This window comes from Balaenoptera physalus (assembly GCF_965194825.1).
Source record: "Balaenoptera physalus genome assembly, chromosome: 11".
NCBI classification, from domain to species: domain Eukaryota; kingdom Metazoa; phylum Chordata; class Mammalia; order Artiodactyla; family Balaenopteridae; genus Balaenoptera; species Balaenoptera physalus.
In genome coordinates, this window is record NC_138896.1 from 25537009 (window position 1) to 25560070 (window position 23062).

General features: G+C 37.7%; 1 protein-coding gene across 4 annotated transcripts in view; it reads right to left on the reverse strand.

Annotated features, from left to right (window-relative positions):
* Positions 1 to 23062, reverse strand: part of EFHC1 (EF-hand domain containing 1) — a 59348-nt gene that overhangs the window by 29398 nt on the left and 6888 nt on the right. For 2 of the 4 annotated variants that reach the window (XM_082411674.1, XM_082411673.1), the window contains exons 2-5: positions 21543 to 21764; positions 13314 to 13601; positions 8734 to 8883; positions 7386 to 7578 (exon numbers count right to left, since the gene is read on the reverse strand). In XM_082411674.1, coding sequence (XP_082267800.1) covers positions 7386 to 7578; positions 8734 to 8883; positions 13314 to 13601; positions 21543 to 21764 — 853 coding nt within the window. Of the gene's footprint in view, positions 1 to 7385; positions 7579 to 8733; positions 8884 to 13313; positions 13602 to 15449; positions 15551 to 21542; positions 21765 to 23062 lie in introns of all 4 variants that reach the window. The other 2 variants (XM_082411676.1, XM_082411675.1) reach the window with 2 other exon arrangements.

Here is a 23062-nt window from a genome sequence, read left to right on the forward strand (position 1 = left end):
CAAACCCAGGCCCTTGACAGTGAAAACACAAAGTCCCAGCCACTGGACTGCCAGAGAATTCCCCAATAATTATTACTTTAAATGTAAGTGGACTAAATGCTCCAATCAAAAGACATGGAGGGGCTAAATGAATAAAAAAACAAGATCCATCTACATGCTGCCTACAAGAGACTCACTTCAGACCTAAGACAGACAGACTGAAAGTGAGAGGATGAGAAAGGGTATTCCATGCAAATGAAAATGAAAAGAAAGCTGGGGTACCAATATTTATATCACACCAAGTAGACTTTAAAACAAAGGCTGTAGAAAGAGACAAAAAAGGGCATTACATAATGATAAAGGGATCAATCCAAAAAGATATATATATATACAGCCAACACAGAAGCACCTAAGTACATAACGCAAATATTAACAAACAAAAGGAGAAACTGATGGTAACACAATAATAGAAGGGGACTTTAACACTCCAGTTTCATCAAAGGACAGATCATCCAGACAGAAGATCAAAAAGGAAACACTGGCCTTAAATGACATTAGACCAGATGAACTTAATAAAAATATATAGAACATTCCATCCCAAAGCAGCAGAATACATTCTTTTCAAGTGCACATGGAACATTCTCCAGGACAGTTCACATGCTAGGCCACAAATCAAGTCTCAGTAAATTTAAGAAGACTGAAATCATATGAAGCATCTTCTCCAACCACAACACCATGAAACTAGAAATCAACTACAAGGAAAAAAAAAAAACTGTAGACCTTGAGATTATCTTATTAATGAAGTCAGAAGGAGAAAGACAAATATCATACGATATCACTTATATGTGGACTCTAAAATATGACACAAATAAACCTATCTACAAAACAGAAACAGACTCACAGACAGAGAACAGACTTGTGGTTGCCAGGGGTGGGGTCGGGGAGGGATGGATTCGGAGTTTGGGGTTAGCAGATGTAAACTACGATATGTAGAACGGATAAATAACAAGTTTCTACTGTATAGCACAGGGAACAATAGTCAACATCCTGTGATAAACCATAATGGAAAAGAATATAAAAAGAATGTGTGTGTGTATATATATGTATATATACGTATAACTGAACCACTTTGCTGTATAGAAATTAAGACAACATTGTAAATCAACCATACTTCAATAAAAAAAAGAAAAAACACTGTAAGAAACCCAAATGTGTGGAGGCTAAACAATATAGTACTAAACAACCAATCAGTCACTGCAGAAATCAAAGAGGAAATAAAAAATACCTGGAGACAAATGAAAACGGAAACACGATACAAAATGCTATGGGACACAGCAAAAGCAGTTCTAAGAGGAAAGTGTATAGCAATATAAGCCTACCTCAGGAAATAAAAAATCTCAATCTAACCTTACACCTAAAGGAAGTAGAAAAAGAAGAATAAGCAGAATCCAAAGTGAGTAGAAGGAAAGAAATAATAAAGATCAGAGAGGAAATAAATGAAATAGAGACTAAAAAAAACAACAGAAAAGATCAATGAAACTAAGAGGTGTTTCTTTGAAAAGATAAACAAAATTATAAACCTTTAGCCAGATTCATCAAGTAAAAAATGAGAGAGGATCCAAATAAATAAAATCAAAAATGAAAGAGAAGTTACAATCAACACCACATGAATACAAAGAATCATAAGAGATTAGTACAAACAGTTACACGTCAGCAAAATGGACGACCTAGAAGAAATGGATAAATTCCTAAAAATACACAATCTCCTAAGACTGAATCAAGAGGATATAGAAAATATGAATAGACTGATTATTAGTAATGAAATTGAATCAGTAATCAAATACCCCCAAGAAACAAAAGTCTAGGACCAGAGGGCTTCACAGATGAATTCTATTAAACATTTAAAGAAAAGTTAACACCTAACCTTCTAAAGTATTCCAAAAAACAGAAGGAGGAGAAATGTTTCTGAACTCATTCCATGAGGCCAGCATCACCTTGATACCAAAACCAGACAAAGGCACCACAAAAAAAGAAAATTGTAGGCCAATATCACTGATGAACATAGACTCAAAAACCCTCAAAAAATATTAGCAAACAGGATACAACACTATGTTAAAAGCATAATACAATATGATCAAGTGGGATTTATCCCAGGGGTGCAAGGATGGTTCAAAACCCACAAATCAATCAATGTGATTAACAAATTGAAGAATAAAAATCATATGATCATCTCAATAGGTGCAAAAAAAGCTTTTGGTGAAATTCAGCATCCATGTATGATAAAAGCTCTCAACAAAGTGGGCAGAGAGGGAACTTTCCTCAACTTAATAAAGGCCATACAAGACGAGCCCACAGCTAACTTCACACTCAACAGTAAAAAGCTGAAAGCATTTTGTCGAAGACTAGAAACAAGAGAAGGAAGACCACTCACTCTAATTTTATTCACCGTAGTATTGGAAGTCTTAGCCATAGCGATCAGACAAGAAAAAGAAATAAAAGGAATCCAAATTGGAAAGGAAAAAGTAAAACTGCTACTGTTTGCAGATGATATGATACTATATATATAAAATCCTAAAGGTGCCACAATAAAACTTAGAACTAATAAATGAATTCAGTAAAGCCATAAGATATAAAATATACAGAAATCTGTTGCAATTCTATACGCTAACAAAGAACTAACAGAAAGAGAAAACAAATCCATTTACAACTGCATCAAAAAGAATAAAATACCTAGAAATAAATCTAACCAAGGAGGTAAAATACTTTTACTCAGAAAACTGTTAAGACTCTGATGAAAGAAACTGAAGACAACACAAACAAATGGAAAGATACACTGTGCTCATGGATTGGAAGAATTAATATTGTTAAAATAAACGTATTACCTAAGGTAGTCTACAGATTCAATGCAGTCCCTATCAAAATACCAATGGCATTTTCCACAGAACTAGAACAAATAATTCTAAAATGTGTATGGAAACACATAAGGTTCTGAATAGCCAAAACAATCTTGAGAAAGAAAAACAAAACTGAGGTACCATGCTCACTAATTTCAAACTATACTACAATCCTACAATAATCAAAACAGTATGGTACTGGCACATAGATCACAAAGATCAATGGAACAGAACAAAGAGCCCAGAAATAAACCCACACTTATATGGTCAATTACTCTATGACAAATCAGGCAAGCATACACAATGGGGAAAAGACAGACTCTTCAATAAGTGGTGTGGAGAAAACTGGACAGCCACACGTTAAAAGAATCAAACTGGACTACTTACTCACACCATATACAAAAATTAACTCAAAATAGAATTAAAATTTAAATGTAAGAATTGAAACCATAAAACTTCTATTAGAATACATAAGCAGTACATTCTTTGACATCAGTCTTAGCAACATTTTTTTTGGGATATGTCTCCTCAGGCAAGGGAAACAAAAGCAAAAATAAACCAATGGGACTACAAAAAACTAAAAAGCTTTTGCACAGTGAAGGAAACTAGGAACCAAACAAAAAGGCAGCCTACTGAATGGGAGAAGCTATTTGCAAATAATACATCTGATAAGGGGTTTAATATCCAAAATATTGAAAGAACTCATACAACTCGACATCAAACAAAAAACCCACCTGATTAAAAAAATGGGCTGAGGGCTTGAATAGACATTTTTCCAAAGAAGACATACAGATGGCCAACAGGCACATGAAAAGATGCTCAACATCACTAATCACCAGAGAAACACAAATCAAACCCACAATGAGATATCACATCACACCTCTCAGAATGGCTATTATCAAGATGATAACAAATAACAAATGTTGGCGAGGATGTGGAGGAAAGGGAACCCCTGTGCACTGTTGGTGGGAATGTAAATTAGTGCAGCTACTATGGAAAAAAGTATGGAGATTCCTCAAAAAATTAAAAACAGAACTGTCATGCGATCCACCAATTCCACTTCTGGGTATTTTTCTGGGGAAAAAAAAAAAACCTAATTCAAAAAGATTTATGCACCTCTCTGTTCACTACAGCATTATTTACAATAGCCAAGATATGGAAGCAATCTAAATGTCCATGGATAGATGAATGGATAATGAGAAAGTGCTGTATAGACACACACACACACAATATTACTCAACGATAAAAAAGAATGAAATCTTGCCATTTTTGACAACATGGACCTAAAGGGTATTATGCTAAGTGAAATAAGTCAGACAGAGAAAGACAAATACTGCATTTCACTTGTATGTGGAATCTAAAAAAGTAAAACAAAAGAATAAACATAACGAAACAGAAACAGACTCATAGATACAGAGAACTAACTGGTGGTTCTCAGAGGGGAGTGGGGTAAGACGATGAGTGTAATTGATGACGGAAACTAAGAGGTACAAACTTTAGTTGTAAAATAAATAAGTCATGGGGGTGTAATGTACAGCATAGGGAATATAGTCAATAGTACTGTAGGGACTTCCCTGGTGGCGCAGTGGTTAAGATGCCATGTTCTCAATGCAGGGGGCCCAGGTTTGATCCCTGGTCAGGGAACTAGATCCCACATGCATGCCACAACCAAGGAGCTGGCAAGCCGCAACTAAAGAGCCCACGTGCCGCAACTAAGCAGCTAGTGAGCGGCAACTAAGGAGCCTGTGAGCAGCAACTAAGGAGCCTGTGAGCCACAAATAAGAAGCCCGCCAGCCACCACTAAGGAGCACACGTGCCGCAACTAAGACCCAGCCGCAACCAAATAAATAAATAAATATTTAAAAAAAAAAAAAAGCCTGGCTATGCATTAGAGTTGTCAGGGGAACACTGAAAATAACGATAATAATAATAATACTGTAATAACTTTGTGTGGTGACAGATGATAACTAGAATTATCCTGGTGATCATTTTGTAATGTATAAAAGTATCAGATCACTGTGTTGTACACCTGAAACTAATATAGTATTGTAAGTTAATTCTATTTCAATAAAAATAAATAATCCATAAAAATACCCAAACATTTTTCAAAATTTGTTGTTTTTTAATCCTATCACTGCTCCAATATCATTACTGTAATATATTTTAATTTTACCTTGATATTTTTTAAGCCCCTCAAATTTAACATTGTTCCTTTAGTTTGTATAGTCAATGTTTATTTAGATTTACCTACATTTTACCATTTTCTTTATCACTTCTTATATCTCAGATCTTACTTCTGGAATCATTTTCTTTCTATACATTAGATTTTTCCTAGTAAGGGTCCATTGTTTATGTCCACTCCCAGCTCTCCCGCAAAGCCTTTAGTCTTTCTAGCTCACACCTCTTCTTCTGAGCTTTGTCTACATGACATAACTGGTTAGCAATCAGATAATCTGGAGCACCTGTGTTACTGTTTAAGCGCTTTGAGTATTTATATGACTTGTCTCCCCAGCCGCTAGAAGTGACTGAAGGGCAGGGATTCTAGGTCTGGGAGTTACATTTTCATCTTATCCTCCATAGCACAGCACTTAGCACATGACGTAGTTCCCATAGCAGATATTTAACTCTTGTTTAACTGAATTCAATAAAAATTATCCATTGGATTAATGCCTCTGGGAGTCAGTCAGACACTTTAACACCGTGGTTCCAGTTAAAGGAATTATTTAGCTGATGGAAGCTTAGCCTTTTCTGTCTGCAAGACTAACAATAACTTTCACAAAAAGATATGTGCCCTACCTTTTCAAAGGACCCTACATAGGTCACCAGGCTGCCTTTCCATCTACCCCTGCTGAAAATTGTTAAAATTTGGGAAGTTATAGATGAGGATGATTACATATTGAAAAGTCTAAACAAAGGCCATAATGGTAAGGCACATTGATAAGGCGGACACAAACATGGAACCTGAGAGTTCAAGAGATTTAGTGACACTTTTTTCATGCCACCCTGAATACATCCCCATTCTTCTTCTTAATCATAACTCTGACGTTTGTCAGCTCCAGATGGCAGGCATTGCAGGCTCATTTAAGCATTCTGGAAGGCCAAAATTAGTATATTAGTCCCAGTGTCACAGAACTCTAAGAGGGTTCTATGGGAGCTAAGTAGAAGAAACACGGCAGGCAGCAGCCGGACTAAGTTGAACTAGGGCATGGATCCAGTTATCGCTATTTGAGAATGTAAACTGTGTTAGCAATTATTCTCATTTCTCAAAAAAAGAGGTGTTTAATGTTAAGTCTCTTAATTTAAAAATGATGACAATTTTTACTCCCTTTTATCCTTTTCCCCAATCTCATTCTCCCTGCCTCACATGCAACCATGCTAATGAGCAGCTTTCTGTATGCATATTTACACTGTTTTGTGTGCATTTTACTTCATGTAAATGGTATTGCGTTATACATCTCCTTTTACTTTTTTTCTACACAGCACTATGCATTTAAGATGCATCCATTTGCTTTCTTGTACATTTTGCTTCTAACTATTACATATTTATCAAGATACACCTTCACCACATTCTGATTATCTACTCTCCCAGTGATGGAAATCTCCACCTCCTTGCCCCCAAATAACTCTGCATTTTTAAAAAACACTCTGCAGACCAAGCAATACATGTGGGTAGGTTGGATTTAGCTTTCAGACTGCCAATTTGTTTATAACCTCTAAGCCAAATCTCTTGCTCAATACCTGGAATTTCTTATCTCTTAGTTCCAAAAAATAGAGTTAAAAAAAAAAACCAAAAAAAACAAAGTATTTATTACAGAGTTCTGTCAGCCATCCAAACATTGGTCATTACATGTGACCAAGATGACACTTTTGTAAGAGAAAATTCTTAAACTATTAAGTCAATAACTACAGCAAATCTACTTATTCCAGAGAAGCAGTGACAGACAGCCTGTCTCAGCTGCATTTTGTTTGCATTCTCACACTCCAATTGATAAGGTTATTTAATACCAGCAAAGAAAGACCAAGGGGTTGATACAATGGGGATCCACCTTTATGAACCACAGACATGCCTTTTCCCATCTGAAGTTATCCCACATAGAAACTTCCTGATTAGGAAGTGGTTGAGGTGAGAAGCAAAGTCTGAAAAGCACATAAGGAAATGGTACGCTATATCTCTGAATGAAAACAAGCTTGTTTTAGAAATGCATTAAAAATCTGACATGAAATTGCTTCAGCTCAGAAGCCTTGCTCTTCCACACTTTAAACAAATCTTCCACTGCTGTTTTGGTTTTGTTCCCTTGATCTTGGTATCAGTCATCTCTGCCAGACCATTTGAGATACAAGCTTGGATCGAGGGGCCAGTAAAGGAGGGAAGTTATGGGAAAGCCGCTTTTTGAGTACCTACGAGAACACAGCAAGCACCTCCCAAGTGTAAAGGGAATGACCACACTGATTAACTCCTTTGAGATCCAGGAAAGGTCCCAATTAACACAGGATAAACTGAATCACACATACTTGCATTCTCCACCAAAACCTTGGGCATGCGCTGGCGGCTCATGAGGAGTGGGAAGGGATCTCGCCCATCATTCCGTTCGTGGACCTCTCGAATTTCCACTGTATCATCCATAAGATAGTAATGAATGATGTAGGTCCGACATTCACCAAACATGCTGTCTGTATCATCCCAGATAGCATAGAATCGAAGAACCTTTGAGGAACCCAAAGCAGTGACTTAAGTAAAAATTCTACAGGTGGAGAGTTTAACTTAGCTGCTTTGGCATTTCTGTATCAGACAATGATGAAAAGATTAACCAGAAAGACTATGACATAATCTCAGATGGTTAAAAACAAAGTATTCACCAAAGATATAAAAACATCTGAAATCATATACCAGATGTCAACAGCTGGAAAGTATTAAATAATAGTCTTATAAGCTTGTGCTGAGAAAGAATGATTCATTTTGATCCAAAATATTAGTCAGTGAAAGAGAAGCTGAATTAAAAGAGCAGTGGGCCCTTTGTTCAGTGCTTTATGCGTATTAATAAAGGTACATGTGAATGGTTTGTATATAATTAGTATGGAAAGAATTTTCATTTATTAATCATTTTTTTTTTAGTTCTTTCAACTGTTCCTTCTAGTAACAGTATCAACAACACAATCTTTAAATACAAAATAATGACAGACATATGACTGATATAAAGAATGTCCTTAAAAGACCTTGCTAGTGCTAGGTAAAATTTTCTGAACTAAAAGGAATTACATGTCTGAGAGAAAAAAGCAGCAAAGAAACACTGAGGGTGATCTCTCTGTTTTCTCTTTCCCTTTAGTACAGTAAAGGAGAAGACTCAAATACACCAGCCCACAAGGGGAAGATAGGAAGGTTGGAACAGAGCTGGAAAATACCCAGAACATTATGTACTCACACATCAATATAAAATTGAACAAGGAATCATCTGCAATGGGAATGCTGTGAAATTACTAGTTTAACACTAGAAACCTACATATATACAATAGCTTTGAAATATCCCAATAATTCATTTAAGGTTTCCCAAAGGATTCTTTGACATTAATTCATATTTGAGAAAAGAAGCAGGTGGTTAGAAGTATAAAGCAGGGAGCAGATGTTGCTCAGGAATTGCTTTAAGATTTAAAAGTTTGGTGGAGCTCACAAGACTTAACTCCACAATCATCTTTGAATCTCGGATATGAAACAGGCATTCCTGTACCTCTAACCCCAGAAAGATAGCACTGTATCTGACCAGTTAAATTACAGATGTAATGTTTCAAAATACACATCTACCAAAATAACTTGCTAATAAGCAGTGCTGCATTTGGAAACAAGTAAACCTACCAGGTCACTTACTTGTTTGTCAAAGGTGAGAAACTGCTTGAGCTGATCAAAGTCTGTTGGAGTCACATACTTACGAAGAGGCTGTTTCCGGAGTTCAGTGTAAGGATCGAGAGCCATCTTCTCTGGTGGATTTAGTTCAATTCCTTGACTTTCCAAAAATACCTACATAATTCAAAATTAATAATGATTATCTTTCTTGAAGCTTCTCAAAGTAAATATTAAGTGATGCTATAAAAATAGTAAGAATTTCTAAGCTACTGCCCACCTTAACCATTAGTTTGCAGCTTGAGCATGTCTTAGCAGTACTAAGCCTTTGATTGACCCAGTTCTATAATGCAGATAATAATTGATAATTACCTTAAGTATAAATGGAAGACATGATGGTAAGGTAACTGGCTTCAAATATGAATTCAGATCAATTAGATTTAAGTAGGTGTCCAGGAACAGAGGAAGTACTAGGACTGCTTAGATACATACATCGTGAACCTAACCATAGTTTGAACAATATGTAATTCATATCAGGTATGGGGGCAAGCTGCACAATAGCAAAGTTAAGCTGAAATCAAATCCCCAGCTTCCCATCTTATTTAAAACAAATATATGATTAAGTACTTCCCACAAAAAAAAGAAAAGAAAGCATACCCACTGGTTATTTTAGACCAAAAAATATTACAGCTAAATAGGAAAGATGAATCAAGTGCTCAAATCTCACTAAAAAAAAGTGAAAGCATCTGAACTTGATGTGATCATTGAATTTTATTTTGCTAATTATGAGTAAATAAAATATTTTAAGTCACTATATATTTTAATACAACTTGACAATTCTTAAAAGCACAATAAACTATCTTTTTTGTTGATCAGAAAAGAACAATTTCCTGGGATCTGTTTACATTCTGGAACTGGAAATTAATCTGAAATCTGGGTTTCTTTTGGGAATTGTGTGGTTTGCTTTTGGACAATTCAATAGAAAATATACAGAACTCAGGGCCAAAATACATGGGTTCTAGTATCAGCTCTGCTAACTAGCTTATAATCTTAGTATTTAAAGTTTTATTAGGCAGTCTCCAATATCCTTTCTTTTTAAAAAATTATTTATTATTATTTTTTTGGCTGTGTTGGGTCTTCATTGCTGCATGCGGGCTTTCTCTAGTTGTGACGAGCGGGGGTTACTCTTCATTGTGGTGCACGGGCTTCTCACTGCAGTGCCTTCTCTTGTTGTGGAGCACGGGCTCTAGGTGCGCGGGCTTCAGTAGTTGCGGCTCACGGGTTCTAAAGCGCAGGCTCAGTAGCCTGGGCACACAGGCTTAGATGCTCTGTGGCATGTGGGATCTTCCCGGACCAGGGCTCGAACCCGTGTCCCCTGCGTTGGCAGGCAGATTCCTAACCACTGTGCCACCAGGGAAGTCCCTCCAATATCCTTTCAATATTAAAATATTATGATCTCAACATCTATTAAAACTACTGAACTGCAGATGACAATAAAATTCTCCCCTCCCTTGAGATGGTCTACTAGTGTAGCAGGATTATTGATAGAGAAATTTAATGGGTGTTTTACTCCTTTTTGTTGCTTACAACTGATAACCAGGCCCTTTGTCAACCTTACTTTAGGGATTTCGGCAGGTATGTAGAAGCTTCCTGAAGTTGACTGTTCTTCCTGTCTCTTAGAAAAAGCCTAAACTCTTTGAAGTGATTATTCTAAAGTGTCCCAGGAGGAGGGGTGAGAAGGGAATGTCTTTGAGGGCAAGAAGACAGAAAGGGGGAGATTCCCCCAGACTGGAAAACAGACACAGGTTGGTGGGCCTTAGAAGAGCAAGACTCCCCAGGTCTCTGCAGGGACGCTCGGAGCACAGGTGCAGCCAGTCAGCACAGGTGTTCACAGCCCAGTCTCTTACTCAGCACCAAGCTTCAGGGAGGTGCCCTTGGTCACTGGACAACCTAGGAACCCTGCACAGATGACCCCTTTGGGTCTGGGAGTGCTGCTGCTTACTTGCTATTCTTAGGGCTTAGAATCTTTGGCAAAGCTGAGGGCGAACAGAAACACCAGGCCAGTTGGACTGGAGCTCAATTAGGTCTTAAGTTACTTTTAAAAAACAACATTTCTTGTGCACCTGTATCTGTGGAGTAGGATTCACATCTGTGACACCAGCGGTAATACTTTAGTGGAGATAATAAATTCTAGCTCTCTGAGCTCTGGAGCTTTATTTTTTAACGTGTTCAGTTCATTCTGTCTCTAGGACCATTTATGTGGAGCCATGAGGAGGGGGTGAGAAGGGATGGTGATGATGATATGTGTGAATGGAGGCGGTTCCTTGTCCAAATCACACTATAAAGCCAGTCTCTTCCTTATCCACTCACAGGTCCAGCTGTAGTGAAAACCATCAAATTAGATAAGATGTGAACAAATCTCAAACTGTTATAGAAGCCAACTTGTAACCTAACAGATCAATTATTGAAAACATAATTCAATCTAATCATCAGTGCCTGAAATACTCAGCTCTTGTCTATCATTAGTAATTAAAATACAGCTGATCCCCATTATTCACAAATTTCTGTATTAACAAATTTGTCCACTTGCTAAAACTTATTTGTAATCAACCCTCGTGGCGCTTTTGTGGTCCTTTACAGCTGTGCACGGAGCAGTGAAAATTCTGAGTTGCCAGCTGAGGCTGAACAACATGAAGTTCTGCCTTCTTGTTTTCAGCTTTCCTGGTGGAAAAGTGTCCTTTTCATGGTCTATTTGGAGCCACTTTTTCTCACTTATGTGCTTTCTGTTGGTGATTTTGCTGTCTGAAATAGCCCCCAAAGAGCAGTGCTGTTTTCTGTTCTCAGTACAAGAAGACTGTGATATGTACTCAGTGCCACTAAACTGTACATCTAAACATGGTTAAAGTGCTAAATTTCAGGTTATGTACATTTTACCACAGAAAAAAAGGCAGTTGTGATGTATCTTAAGGAAAAAATACAAGTGTCAGCTAAGCTTCATTCAGGCATGACTTACAGTGCTATTGGCCATGACCTCAATGTTAATGAATCAACAATATATTTTAAATATGGCATCTGTAAACAGAAAGAACACACAGAACAAGGTAACGTTTTGACCAGAGGCTTGTAGGAACTTAACTCTGTATTTCTCTTAGGAGCAATGGTTCAGTATTTGCTAATTCAGTGTTTGTGGTGACTGCAGTGAACATAACTACCATTAATAATGAGAACTGACTCTAACTGGCTTAGATCAATGGCTCAGTGATCAACTTGCAAATGTTCAAACTGTCAATAAAGACACAATTGTAAAAACAATTGTAATACCTTAAATTTATACATTTCATAATTTTTCACTGTCAGCACAATTCTGGAACTGCCTATGATAAAAAGAACTTCAAAAACCTAAAAAATGAGAGATCAAAACACATTTGAAGGGGACAATATCTCAAAGATGGTCTGGCACCTCCACCTTCTATACGGTTTTCTCGGCAGCTCTGGGGCGACACGGATGCCATGGCTCCTTCCCTCACTGCCCTGAGGTCCTGTCCCTGCACCATCTCATCAGTGAGGCCTTCCCTGACCAGGCTTTACATATCGTGCCCCCTCCAACTCCCATCTCCTTTACTCTCTTTAGTTTCTTCCATAGCTCTTAGCAGCATCTGACATATTATACATTTGTTTGCTTGTTATTTGTCTCCTCCAACCAGAATGTAATAACCTCCATAAGGGCAAATACTTATACCTGGCACCTAGAACAGTGCCTGGCACACAGCAGGCACTCAGTAAGCATTTGCTAAATAAATTACTAAATGAAAAAAATAAATGAGTGAGCTCACAGGAGCTCAGTGCATGGTAAAAATTAATCACATTTGGCATTAGGTCACATGGGATTAAAGGCATAAAAAATTCAGGAACTATACCTTTGCTACTAAAATTTGTTTTAAGTGAAACAAATTTGGAATTGATTTCCTAATACCTACACTTTGTGCTAAAGAAAGCGCTCTCTCTCTCTCGCTTCTTTCTCTCTCTACAATTAAGTATAAGTTATCAAAAAATCCATATTTACGAAAGAGAGAAATGGAGGATTTTTCTCACTATAAAAAAGTGTTTTCCTTTAAAAATGCTTTTATTCCAGGAATTCTTTAGGTAGCAAGTTTCCCTAGAACAAAGCAAGTATGAGTTATGGAAAAAATACAAATTGTACAAAAAATTTTAGGCTCATATCTGCTAATAGTGGTAGTGCTATTTTTGTAAACCCAAACTTCAGCTAAATTGCTCAATGCCTCTTCCATATTTCTACCCCATCAAGGGAACTAGCTCCCCTATTCTCTATCTGAACTGGCATGTGAACTGATTTCTTATCAAATGATTCAGCTGTGAAGGGAGTTTAACTTTATTTGAATAGATATGTAGCAATATCATTTTGAAAAAAATGATGTCACTACATAGTGATGGCACATAGGACACAAACAAATGCCAAATTAACCTGCACGATAATCCACTCAGGACACATGATCAGTGCCCTCCTCTTACCCTAACAAGTGACATGTATCCTTGCGCAGATTAGAATAATGCCTCAGCACCACAGCTTCCAAAAACATATACTATACCTGTGTGAACTTGTCGCAGTCAACAATGCGGAAAGTTCTGCCATAAATTGTGATGTTTATTCCTCGGTTTAGGTCTTTCCAATGGTAATGGTCTCCCCGGTCATTCTTGGCTAGGCGCTGTCGTTTGATTAACTTGCCTTGAGGGATCCCGGAGTTTTCCACAACAGGCTCTATGACAGACATGCTGTCATCTTCCAGATAGTAGTAAATGTTCACTCGGCGGATCCTGTAACGTTCCTCAGTTGACAGAGGAACATCTTCTTGGAAATAGGCATCAAATTTCAGCACCTGTAATACAAAAGGGAGGGAAAAATGGTGTATTAGTGTCTCATCCAAAAATACCAAGTACCTTCCTGTGCCGAGAACCACTCAGGGAGATTCGAATACTCATCACTCCCATCTTCTAAGTCAAGGGTTGCCAAACTATGATCATGGGACAAACCTACCCCTGCCACCTGTTTTTGTATAACCTGCAAGCTAAGAATGTTTTCATATTTAAATGGTTGAAAAATCAAAAGAAGAATAAAATTTCAAAACACATGGAAACTATACGAAATAGTTAACACGTAATTGCTAATGGTTGCTTTCCCATTACGAGGGCAGAGCTGAGTAGCTGGGCTGCTGCTATGGACTGAACTGTCTCCCACCCCCACAATACTCATATGTTGGAACCCTAACCCCCAACGTGACTGTATTTGGAAATAGGGTCTTTAGGAGGTAATTCGGATTAAATGAGCCCTAAGGGTGGGGCCCTAATCCAACAGAACCAGTGGCTTTGTAAGAAGAGGAAGAGAGCTCTCCCCTCCCTTAGCCCACAGGCACTGAGGAATGGCCACGTGAGGACACAGCAAGAAGGCATCTCTCTGGAAGCCAGGAAGAGAGCCTTCACCAGAAACCAAATCAGCAGGAGTCCTGATCTTGGACTTGAAGCCTCCAGAACTGTGAGAAAATTAATTTCTATTGTTTAAGTCACCTGTCTGTCTGTATTTTATTACGGCAGCTCAAGCAGACAAAGACAGCTGCAAAGCCCAAAATATTTATTATTTGGCTCTTCACAGAAAAAGCTTGCTGACCTCTGCTCTAAATACTCAAACTACATGTAGACTGTTTATTAACACGTTCCTTGACAAGATGGCTTAAAGACCTTACTTAACTCTACTAGCTTTACTTCAATGTCAAAAATCCCTCTTAGAATTTCTGGAAAGAATAAGAGACTATGACTTTTGGTTTCAAAATGAAAATGAAGTCTCCAGTCCATTTCTTTAGGAGTGCAGTCCCTTGTAAATGCACATTAATGACATATTCATTCTTAGAGACTTTATATGAATGACTCTCAAATCAACAATCCACCATAGACTCTTGGGTGGCGTGTCAATACCCTCATTGCGCTCAGAAACATCTATCCTAGACGAAGCAAATCCTAGGTCCTCTGGGAGCATCAGCAACAGTGTAAAGTCAAAATGACACATCTACTGTACATTTGAAAAAACATTTTAAAATAATATAAAAAGCTTATGTTGGGAATTCCCTGGTGGTCCAGTGGTTAGGACTCTGCGCTTTCACTGACAAGGACGCCGGTTCAAGCCCTGGTCTGGGCACTAAGATCCCACAAGTGGCACGGCATGGCCAAAAAAAAAAAAAAAAAAAGCTTATGTTGACATGCGTTGGGATTTAAAAATTTCTATAATTCTATTTTTAATACTTCTTTTCAGGGCAAGAACGTATTAGAAAGATGCTTCAGGGAGGCAAGAGTGTTAACCCAAACCTCTACTAGAGTAAGAGGAACAAACAAAGGAGACTCTTTAGTGAAGACAATTATGGTTCAATGGATGGGAAGATGAGATAATGTATAATGTCTGCTGTGGAAGAACAAGATAAAAAGCTAAAGAGAACGGGCAGTTGCATAGGAGAAATATGAATATAATGGAGTCAAGACCTTAAAACTCATAATAAAAAGATGAGATGGATGAATGTAATGGAATGTTTAAAGGAGAAAAATCATATGGTAAAAGCAAAAGACAAAGATCCTTTTAAAGTAACATTTTTACAACAGTTGCAAAGAATTGAAAGAGGACATGATCAGTAATTCACGTACGAAATGGTCTGTACCTGAGCCACAGGCTTACACAGATTTACCTGAGAAGACAACTCTGTAGCACAGACGGTGAGCTGGATTTTAGACTTCCTGAATTCAGCACGCACAGTTACTGTGGCAGGAGGCAACCTGAGATGCAGGGCTGGGTTTTGGGAAAGAAGTCAGTGTTAGAGGAGAATCAGGATGACTGAACATTCTGACCTGAGCAACCGAGAAAATGGAACTGCTATCAACCTGATACGGAGCAGAATGCAGTGGAGCAGGTTTGGGGGGGGTGGGAACAAAATTAGGTGATCGGTTTTGAACACGTTTAGTTTCAGATATCCATTGAACATTCAAGAGGAGATGTCAGATAGGCAGTTACACGTAGAATTCAGGACACAATTCACTGTGTAAAGCAGGGGTCCCCAACCCCCGGGCCGCACAGCAGGACACGAGTGGCTGGCGGGCAAGTGAAACTTCATCCGTATTTACAGCTGCTCCCCATCAATCGCATTACCACCTGAGCTCCGCCTCCTGTCAGCAGAATTATTTCATTACATATTACAATGTAATAATAATAGAAATAAAGTGCACAATAAATGTAATGCGCTTGAATCATCCCAAAACCTTTCCCCGCCCCTCCCCCCGGGTCCGTGGAAAAACTGTCTTCCACGAAACCAGTCTGAGGTGCCAAAAAGGTTGGGGACCGCTTGTGTAAAGGACATTTCAAGGCATGGGTCTGGACCAAAGAAGTGAGCATAGACAAAGAAGAAGACCAAAGATTGAAGCCTGGGGCACCCCCAGTTTCCTATGCCATCTGTTTTCTAAGATGGAGGGGATGAAAATACCTTTGGCAACAGGAACCCGGCCTCAGAATGGGAGGCAGGGAAAAGATACACACACGTTTTAAAGGCTCAAATAATCAGAATTTTTTGCATTCTGTTTTTTAAAATGTTAATGATAATGAGTTATTTAAAAACAAACCTTATAGAATTATGCCATGTGATCAGTACAAATGAATCCTAATCTCCTATCTTCGTACATTTACAGTAGTGAATTGTGACCACATGATCATTTTGTAAAATCCAAAACATTCCTTTTGAAGCAAAGAAAAATTAAATAATGCAAAATTAAATAATGCACAGTTAAGTGTTTGCTTTATATTCATTTCAGTACATTCAGATTGTGCAGGGAAAAGAAGTAACTGATTATGTATATATGGTATATTTGGTATTTATTGAAGAAACTGACTATTCAGTTAACTAGGACACTAAATTCTTAAGTACTCGGTTATTTGGGAGTTTGTTTTCTGACATAAACTGTAAGTGGTAAAAATTTTACCCATTAAAAAAAAACCCTAGAAGTTTTTTTCTGTCTGTACATTTATTTCTGATTTTTTAATATGAATCAGTTTGTGCAATAAAGTACTTGGGTTTCCTCTGGCATATGATCTATACATATGGCTAAAACTACATGTTTTCACCATGTAAGTCATATTAGAGAGAGCCAGACCAACATGTGAAGACTCAGGAAAAAATACTCTAACCCTGAATGTACTTATTATTCGACTGTTAATCAAAAAGGCACTTAGCTACTTATTAAGAACAGAATTAAGAGTTCTGCGCTCCACCCAGAAAGAAATGACTGGAAAAGAGTTAATCTAGGAAAACTGTTTAGCAAGTAGTTAAGATAACATTAGCTTTCCCAGGTAGAATAAGAAGGAAATATATTATGTAAAAAGGAAGGAAAAAGTAATATTTAGATACTGTGTTTAAAAATTTTTCATGGAATTTTACAGCTGGATAGATTCCTACATGTATTCTAACTAATTATATAGATGAAGACACTAAATATTGAGACTCTTCAAGGTGCCAACACAACACCCAGAATTAGAATCCAAGTCTCCTAACTCCCAGGAAGTGCTCAGAATGCCCCAAAAAACTTGGAACTATTCGCAATGATGTCAAATTGATGGGGAAGATGCTGAATATTTTCATATCACATACAATTATAAAAAGCCTAGCTACACTTTTTTTATTATTTTTTATTTTACTCTATTATATCTGTGCGTTGCATGCTCAGCTTGCCAATTTTCAGCAGTGACACAAATATGTTAATTTTATTTGTTAAATAATGATTCATCTCATTTTTTTCAACTAATATTTATTGAGTACCAATCACAGAATAGACCAGATGAGTCCTTGCGCTAATGAAGTATACACTCAAGTAGGACAGATAAACACTAAACAAACCAGCAATACAAACTGTAATACACTACTGTGAAGGAAACAAAGAAAAAAATGATAGAGAAAAATACGGAAGGACCACTTTAGCATAGTGGCCAGAAAAAGCTTCATAGTAAGTCACACTGAAGGATGAGATGGAGTGAGCTGCTTAAGAGCAGAGGGAAAGCTATTCCAGGTAGGGGGAACAGCACATGCAAAGGTCCTGGGGTGGTGTATTACAATCTCAAGAAAATAAGGAAAATAAATCTAGTGGGACTGAAACAGAGTGGGTGAGGAAGAGAGGCCCAGGAAAAGGCTGCAGAAAAAGCAGGGAGGGCCAGGTCTCGTGGTGACTGCAAGGAACCTGTACAGTTGTATATATGATGAGAAAGCCATGGAGAAGTATTTAGGTCAGTACGTGACATGTTCTGATATTTATTTTTAAAAGATAGGCCTGGCTGTTCTGTGGAAAATGAATTAATGGTAATAGTGGAGTTGGAAATATGTAAATGGATTAGTTATATATTTTAGAGACAGAAATGACAGAGCTTGATGATAAGACTGGATGTGGGTTTTGAGGGAAAAGAAGAGTCAAGGATGACTTTCAGGAGGGGGTGGATAAATTAGGAGTTTGGGATTAACAGATCCACACTGCTATATATGAAATAAATAACCAACAAGGACCCACTGTATAACTCAGGGAACTATACTCAATATTTTGTATAATAACCTTACAATAATAAGGGAAATGAATCTGAAAAAGAATAGATATATATATATGTATAACTGAACCACTTTGCTGTACACCTGAAACACAACATTGTAAATCAACTATACTTCAATTAAAAAAATTAAATTAAAAAAATTTTTAAAAAAGGATGACTTTCAACTGGGGGCTAGAGCAGCTGGGTAGTGGTAATGTTTTCCCTGAGAAGTGATATCATCAGAGCTGTGCTTTGGGGAATAAACCAAGCCGTAGACCTGTCATGAGCATAAAAAACAAGAAAGAGACTAATACAACAGTCAACGACATGTTAGCTGTTAACACGCTGCTTGTCTGAACTAAGATAGCGGGAGAGGAAAGGGAAGTGAGAGATACTTGATTCGGCAAATCACTGAATGTGGGGAGTGAAGCCAGAAAGAGCCAAACGCAGCTCAGGTTTCAAGCTCTTCAAGCTTGGATTACCTCGGGGAGCACAGAAAGAGCACACCTGCGGGAAAAGGTGATGAGCTGAGCTAGAGACACACAGACCCTGAGGGGCCAACAGCTCAACAGGTGAAGAGATCCCGCGGCAGGTCTGGAGTTTCAATACGGTCAGAATTGGAAATAAACATTGATAGTTGTCTACCTTGAGATGACAGCTGAAAACAGAAAAGTGGGTGAAATCTCTCAACAATAGAGAATAAGGAATGAGAACATAACCTTGAAAACACTTACCGTTAAAAAGTGAGAGGAGGAAGGAAGGCCAGAGCAGGAGCATTGAGAGAGAGAGAGAGAGAGAGAGAGAGAGAGAGAGAGAGGAGAAAACCGGGAGAGTGAAGAGTCCTGGTAGCAAAAGAAAAGTAGAGTTTCAAAGAGGAAGGGGGTCAGCAATGGCAGATGTTGTAAACAGGTGAAAGAGAATGCTGGCAAAGAAAACCTCTCCAGATCTGACAAGAAAAACAACACTGGCTACTAAGAAAAAGTAGTTTGGGGCTTGAGGGTGAAGAAGTCAGCTTCTAAGTGAAGTGACAATCAAGTGAGGAAAAATGTTGCTTAAAGGGTTACAAGTAGAAAGAAGGTTTCTTAAGACAGGATGGTATGACCCTAGGTAGAGAAATAGTCGCCTGAGTGTTTGAAATGGCAGTAGGATGGACGTTAAAGATGAAGAAGATGAAAGAAGAAGAACACCAGGAACACAGAGTGGGAAGTTAGCCTGGGAAATGGATACAGTGGGTGATGATGACGAGAACAGTACGGGAGCGAAGAGAAAAGATGTGGGCACTCCTTGGAGATATCCTGATCTTTACAATCTACATAAGAAATAGTTATATTCTAAGGATGAGGAACGGTACAAAGAATGTCCAAAACATGGACAAATATGTTGGCTATTAAGTGGACCTCTGGGTATTACCAAAAAACTTAAACTCTGATTTAATTCAGAAAACCCATAGTTTTCTTATCGCAAAAAAAATCTTAGTTTCAAAACCATGCATTTAACTACTCTACCTCATTATCTATGGTAAGAATCATTTATAGAGAAATGGTGATGATCCAAGTAAAACGAATAGGAAAACAAAAATGTAAATATTCTTTTCATGAGCACTATCTTTAAAGAAATGAATTACAAATAATATTTTAAAAGTATAAATTAAGTAATGACAATTAGCACAAAATTACATAGAAAAACAAAAAATACGAAGCTTATTTCCTATTCTGGAACAAATTCTCCCTCTTTGAATTTCATTAATACTTTTTTTCTTAAGTCTTTACTGAATTTGTTACAATATTGCTTCTGTTTTATGTTTTGGTTTTTTGGTCATGAGGCATATGGGATCTTAGCTCCCCGACCAGGGGTCGAACCTGCACCCCCTGCATTGGAAGGTGAAGTCTTAACCACTGGACCATCAGGGAAGTCCCTCATTAATACTTCATCACTTTCTAGTTTACAATAGTTATTTGCGATTGTTTTCAGTAAAAATTGAACCTAACCATTTATATCTTGATAAACTGTTAAATGCCTATCCCACTCCTCTCTTGTATTTTCACCCCTTTCCCTTTTCTACTGGTTTTGCAGTACCTGTCACAGCTGTAAATACACAAGAGAAACAAGAAAAAGGTTAAGAAATACCCAATCATATCACTGATATGGATGTTTAGGTTCAGCCTATAAGTGGACATGTCAACCTGTTTGTATCAAATGAGTTAGTTGAGATGGGGAAGGGGAGATGACATAGATTACGGCTGATACATTAAAAAATTTTTAAATTAAGTGATTATTAATGTAAATGGCATATTTCCACCACTAGATTATTTTGTAACTTCCAGCCTCTAGCTTCAACAGGTACTCTATTAATAAAGATTGGCCAGCTGGATGAAAATGGTATAGACATTTAACAAAAATAATAAAATGAAAAGTAAGACCAAAAAAGAGAGAAATAAGATAGGCTAGGAGTAAATGAAGAAAGCTAACTTATAAAAACTAGTCAGTAGTTCTCACAGCCAGTTATACATAAAAGTCATCTAGAAATTAGAATCAGTGAGGGCTGGGGCAACATCCAAGTTTCTTAAAAGTCCCATCAGTAATTCTGCTGCATGGCTAGGGTTAGGACAAGCTCACCTTAGTGAAAAGAGGAAGCTCAGTGACAAGGAAAATCAAGGATGATGTGGAAATGTTAACAGACGGAAATAAAGCAACTCACATTACAAAAGCATAAGGGTAAATAAGACACAAACAAAAACGTTATACTACCCTTTGGTTATATTATGCCAAATCTGAAATGTTCCCTGAAAAACAAAACTTACGGAGACAGCCTGGAGAAAACTGACAACAGATGAAGTCACTGTCATGATGACACTCTGCACTACACAGAGATTAAGGATTTGTCATTACTACAAAATACAGGACATTTAAAAAGTAGAAAACACAGAACAAGTAAACATAGCAATATGAACTCAAGAGTTCAGAACTTATCCAACTTTTTTAAACTGTATTTAGAAAATATTTCAGTGACGTCTACAGGGAATTATTTTCTGTAATCGGCTTCCTGAGTAAAGAAAGGGTCTTTCAATCCTGAGTTCAGCTGTCTATGACTAAGGGTTGAGGCATTTGAACAATTTTCTCCTCAGAGTATCTGGAAAGGCTGTGGTTTACTGTTGACTTTTCTGCAAACAGTTGGCTCTCAGAAATTTGAATTCAAGGGGTACCCTTCCATCCCAGATGATACCTTTTTGTCGAAAGCCACATAGGCAGGAATGAATTCTGCACGCGGGTCCTGCTTGGGCTGGCCGTACGCGAGGACTGGTGCCTTGCTGGCCAGCTCGTCCAGCTCAGCCTGAGACAGCTGGCTGACCTGGAGCCGGTCCCCGCCGATCCCAACTGTTGGACGTCGAACAACTGCATAGCCATTCCTATAGCCAAGCGTCTGGCTTCTATGAAATGCTGTTTTCTGAAGAAAAAAAAGAAATGTGTCTTTATATTATAAATATTTGTTAGGTAAAAAAGCTAACTTTCAAAAATATCATAACTTCAACCTTTGTTTATAAACATCCACAAACCTTACATCAAAAAGTTTACCTACTTTAGAAGGTTCTTGTATTTTAAGCTAAAACACTCGGCCAGAAAGGAGGAGGGATGCAGCAGCCTGAGCTTAAAATAAAACTTAAAGCGCTGCTGCTGAACGTCCAATTTAATTACCAGCTCACTTTCCACAAAAAACTAAAATATTATCTCATGTTTACTCCTAATTTTGTACTAGTCTTCCCATGTTTTTCATTTTATCTGGTGGTCATAAACCATGGAACTGAGAAGATCTAGTTCTGTGAAATGAATTTTTACCTGAAATGAAACAAAGGCCCTCTTGCTACAGTGATGCTAATATATTCATATAACTTTTTGGAAAGCAAATGGATATTACAGACTTAAATTGAACAGACTTGAACTCAATAATTCCACCTCCAATCCTTTAAGGATATAATCCAAAACTACAGGAAAGAACAATATGCCTAAGGCTGACCATTATAATGTTCAATAGTTATAATTACAATAGTAAATTATAATAGTTATAATTACAATAGTAAGACATGGCATGGGAAACAATCTAAAAGACAAGCATGAGTAACTGATGGAAGGCTCACCTAATGGGCTATTATGCAGCCATTAAAATATTGGTTTTAAAGACCATGTGGTAATCTGGGAAAAATATTTATGATTTAATAAGTCCAAAAAAGCAGCTTACAAAATTATATGCATATTAATTACAAGCATGCAAACAAGTGCACAAAAAAGACTGGACTTGGAGAATGTTCTCTGTCTGTACTATACATTTCTGAATTATGTTGCTTTTTTTTTTTTTTTTTTTACAATCAACACATTTTCATTGGTAATTGGAAAAAACAAAAGATTACAGAAAAAGTGGAAAGGAAATATTTTTGAAGGCAGAGGAGACCAAAACAGTGGCATAGGATACCCAGCCTCCCCATCCCTCCACAAAGATCAACGGTTGGACAGCTGTCCATGAACAACACCTCTGGAAGAGGTCCAGAGTCCATTTAGGAGGTTTCAGCAACACAGTAAAACAAAAAACTGAGGACATTCACATAGGAAGAGAAGGAAGACAGCCCATTCTGTCTGCATCATCCCGTCCCCCAAGCAGCACTGTTCAGCCCCAGGAGGCAACTTTCCCTCAACCAGGAAAGGAAAAGCAGGGTGGGCAGTCAGCTCTCCAGTCATCTGGAGACACTGCAC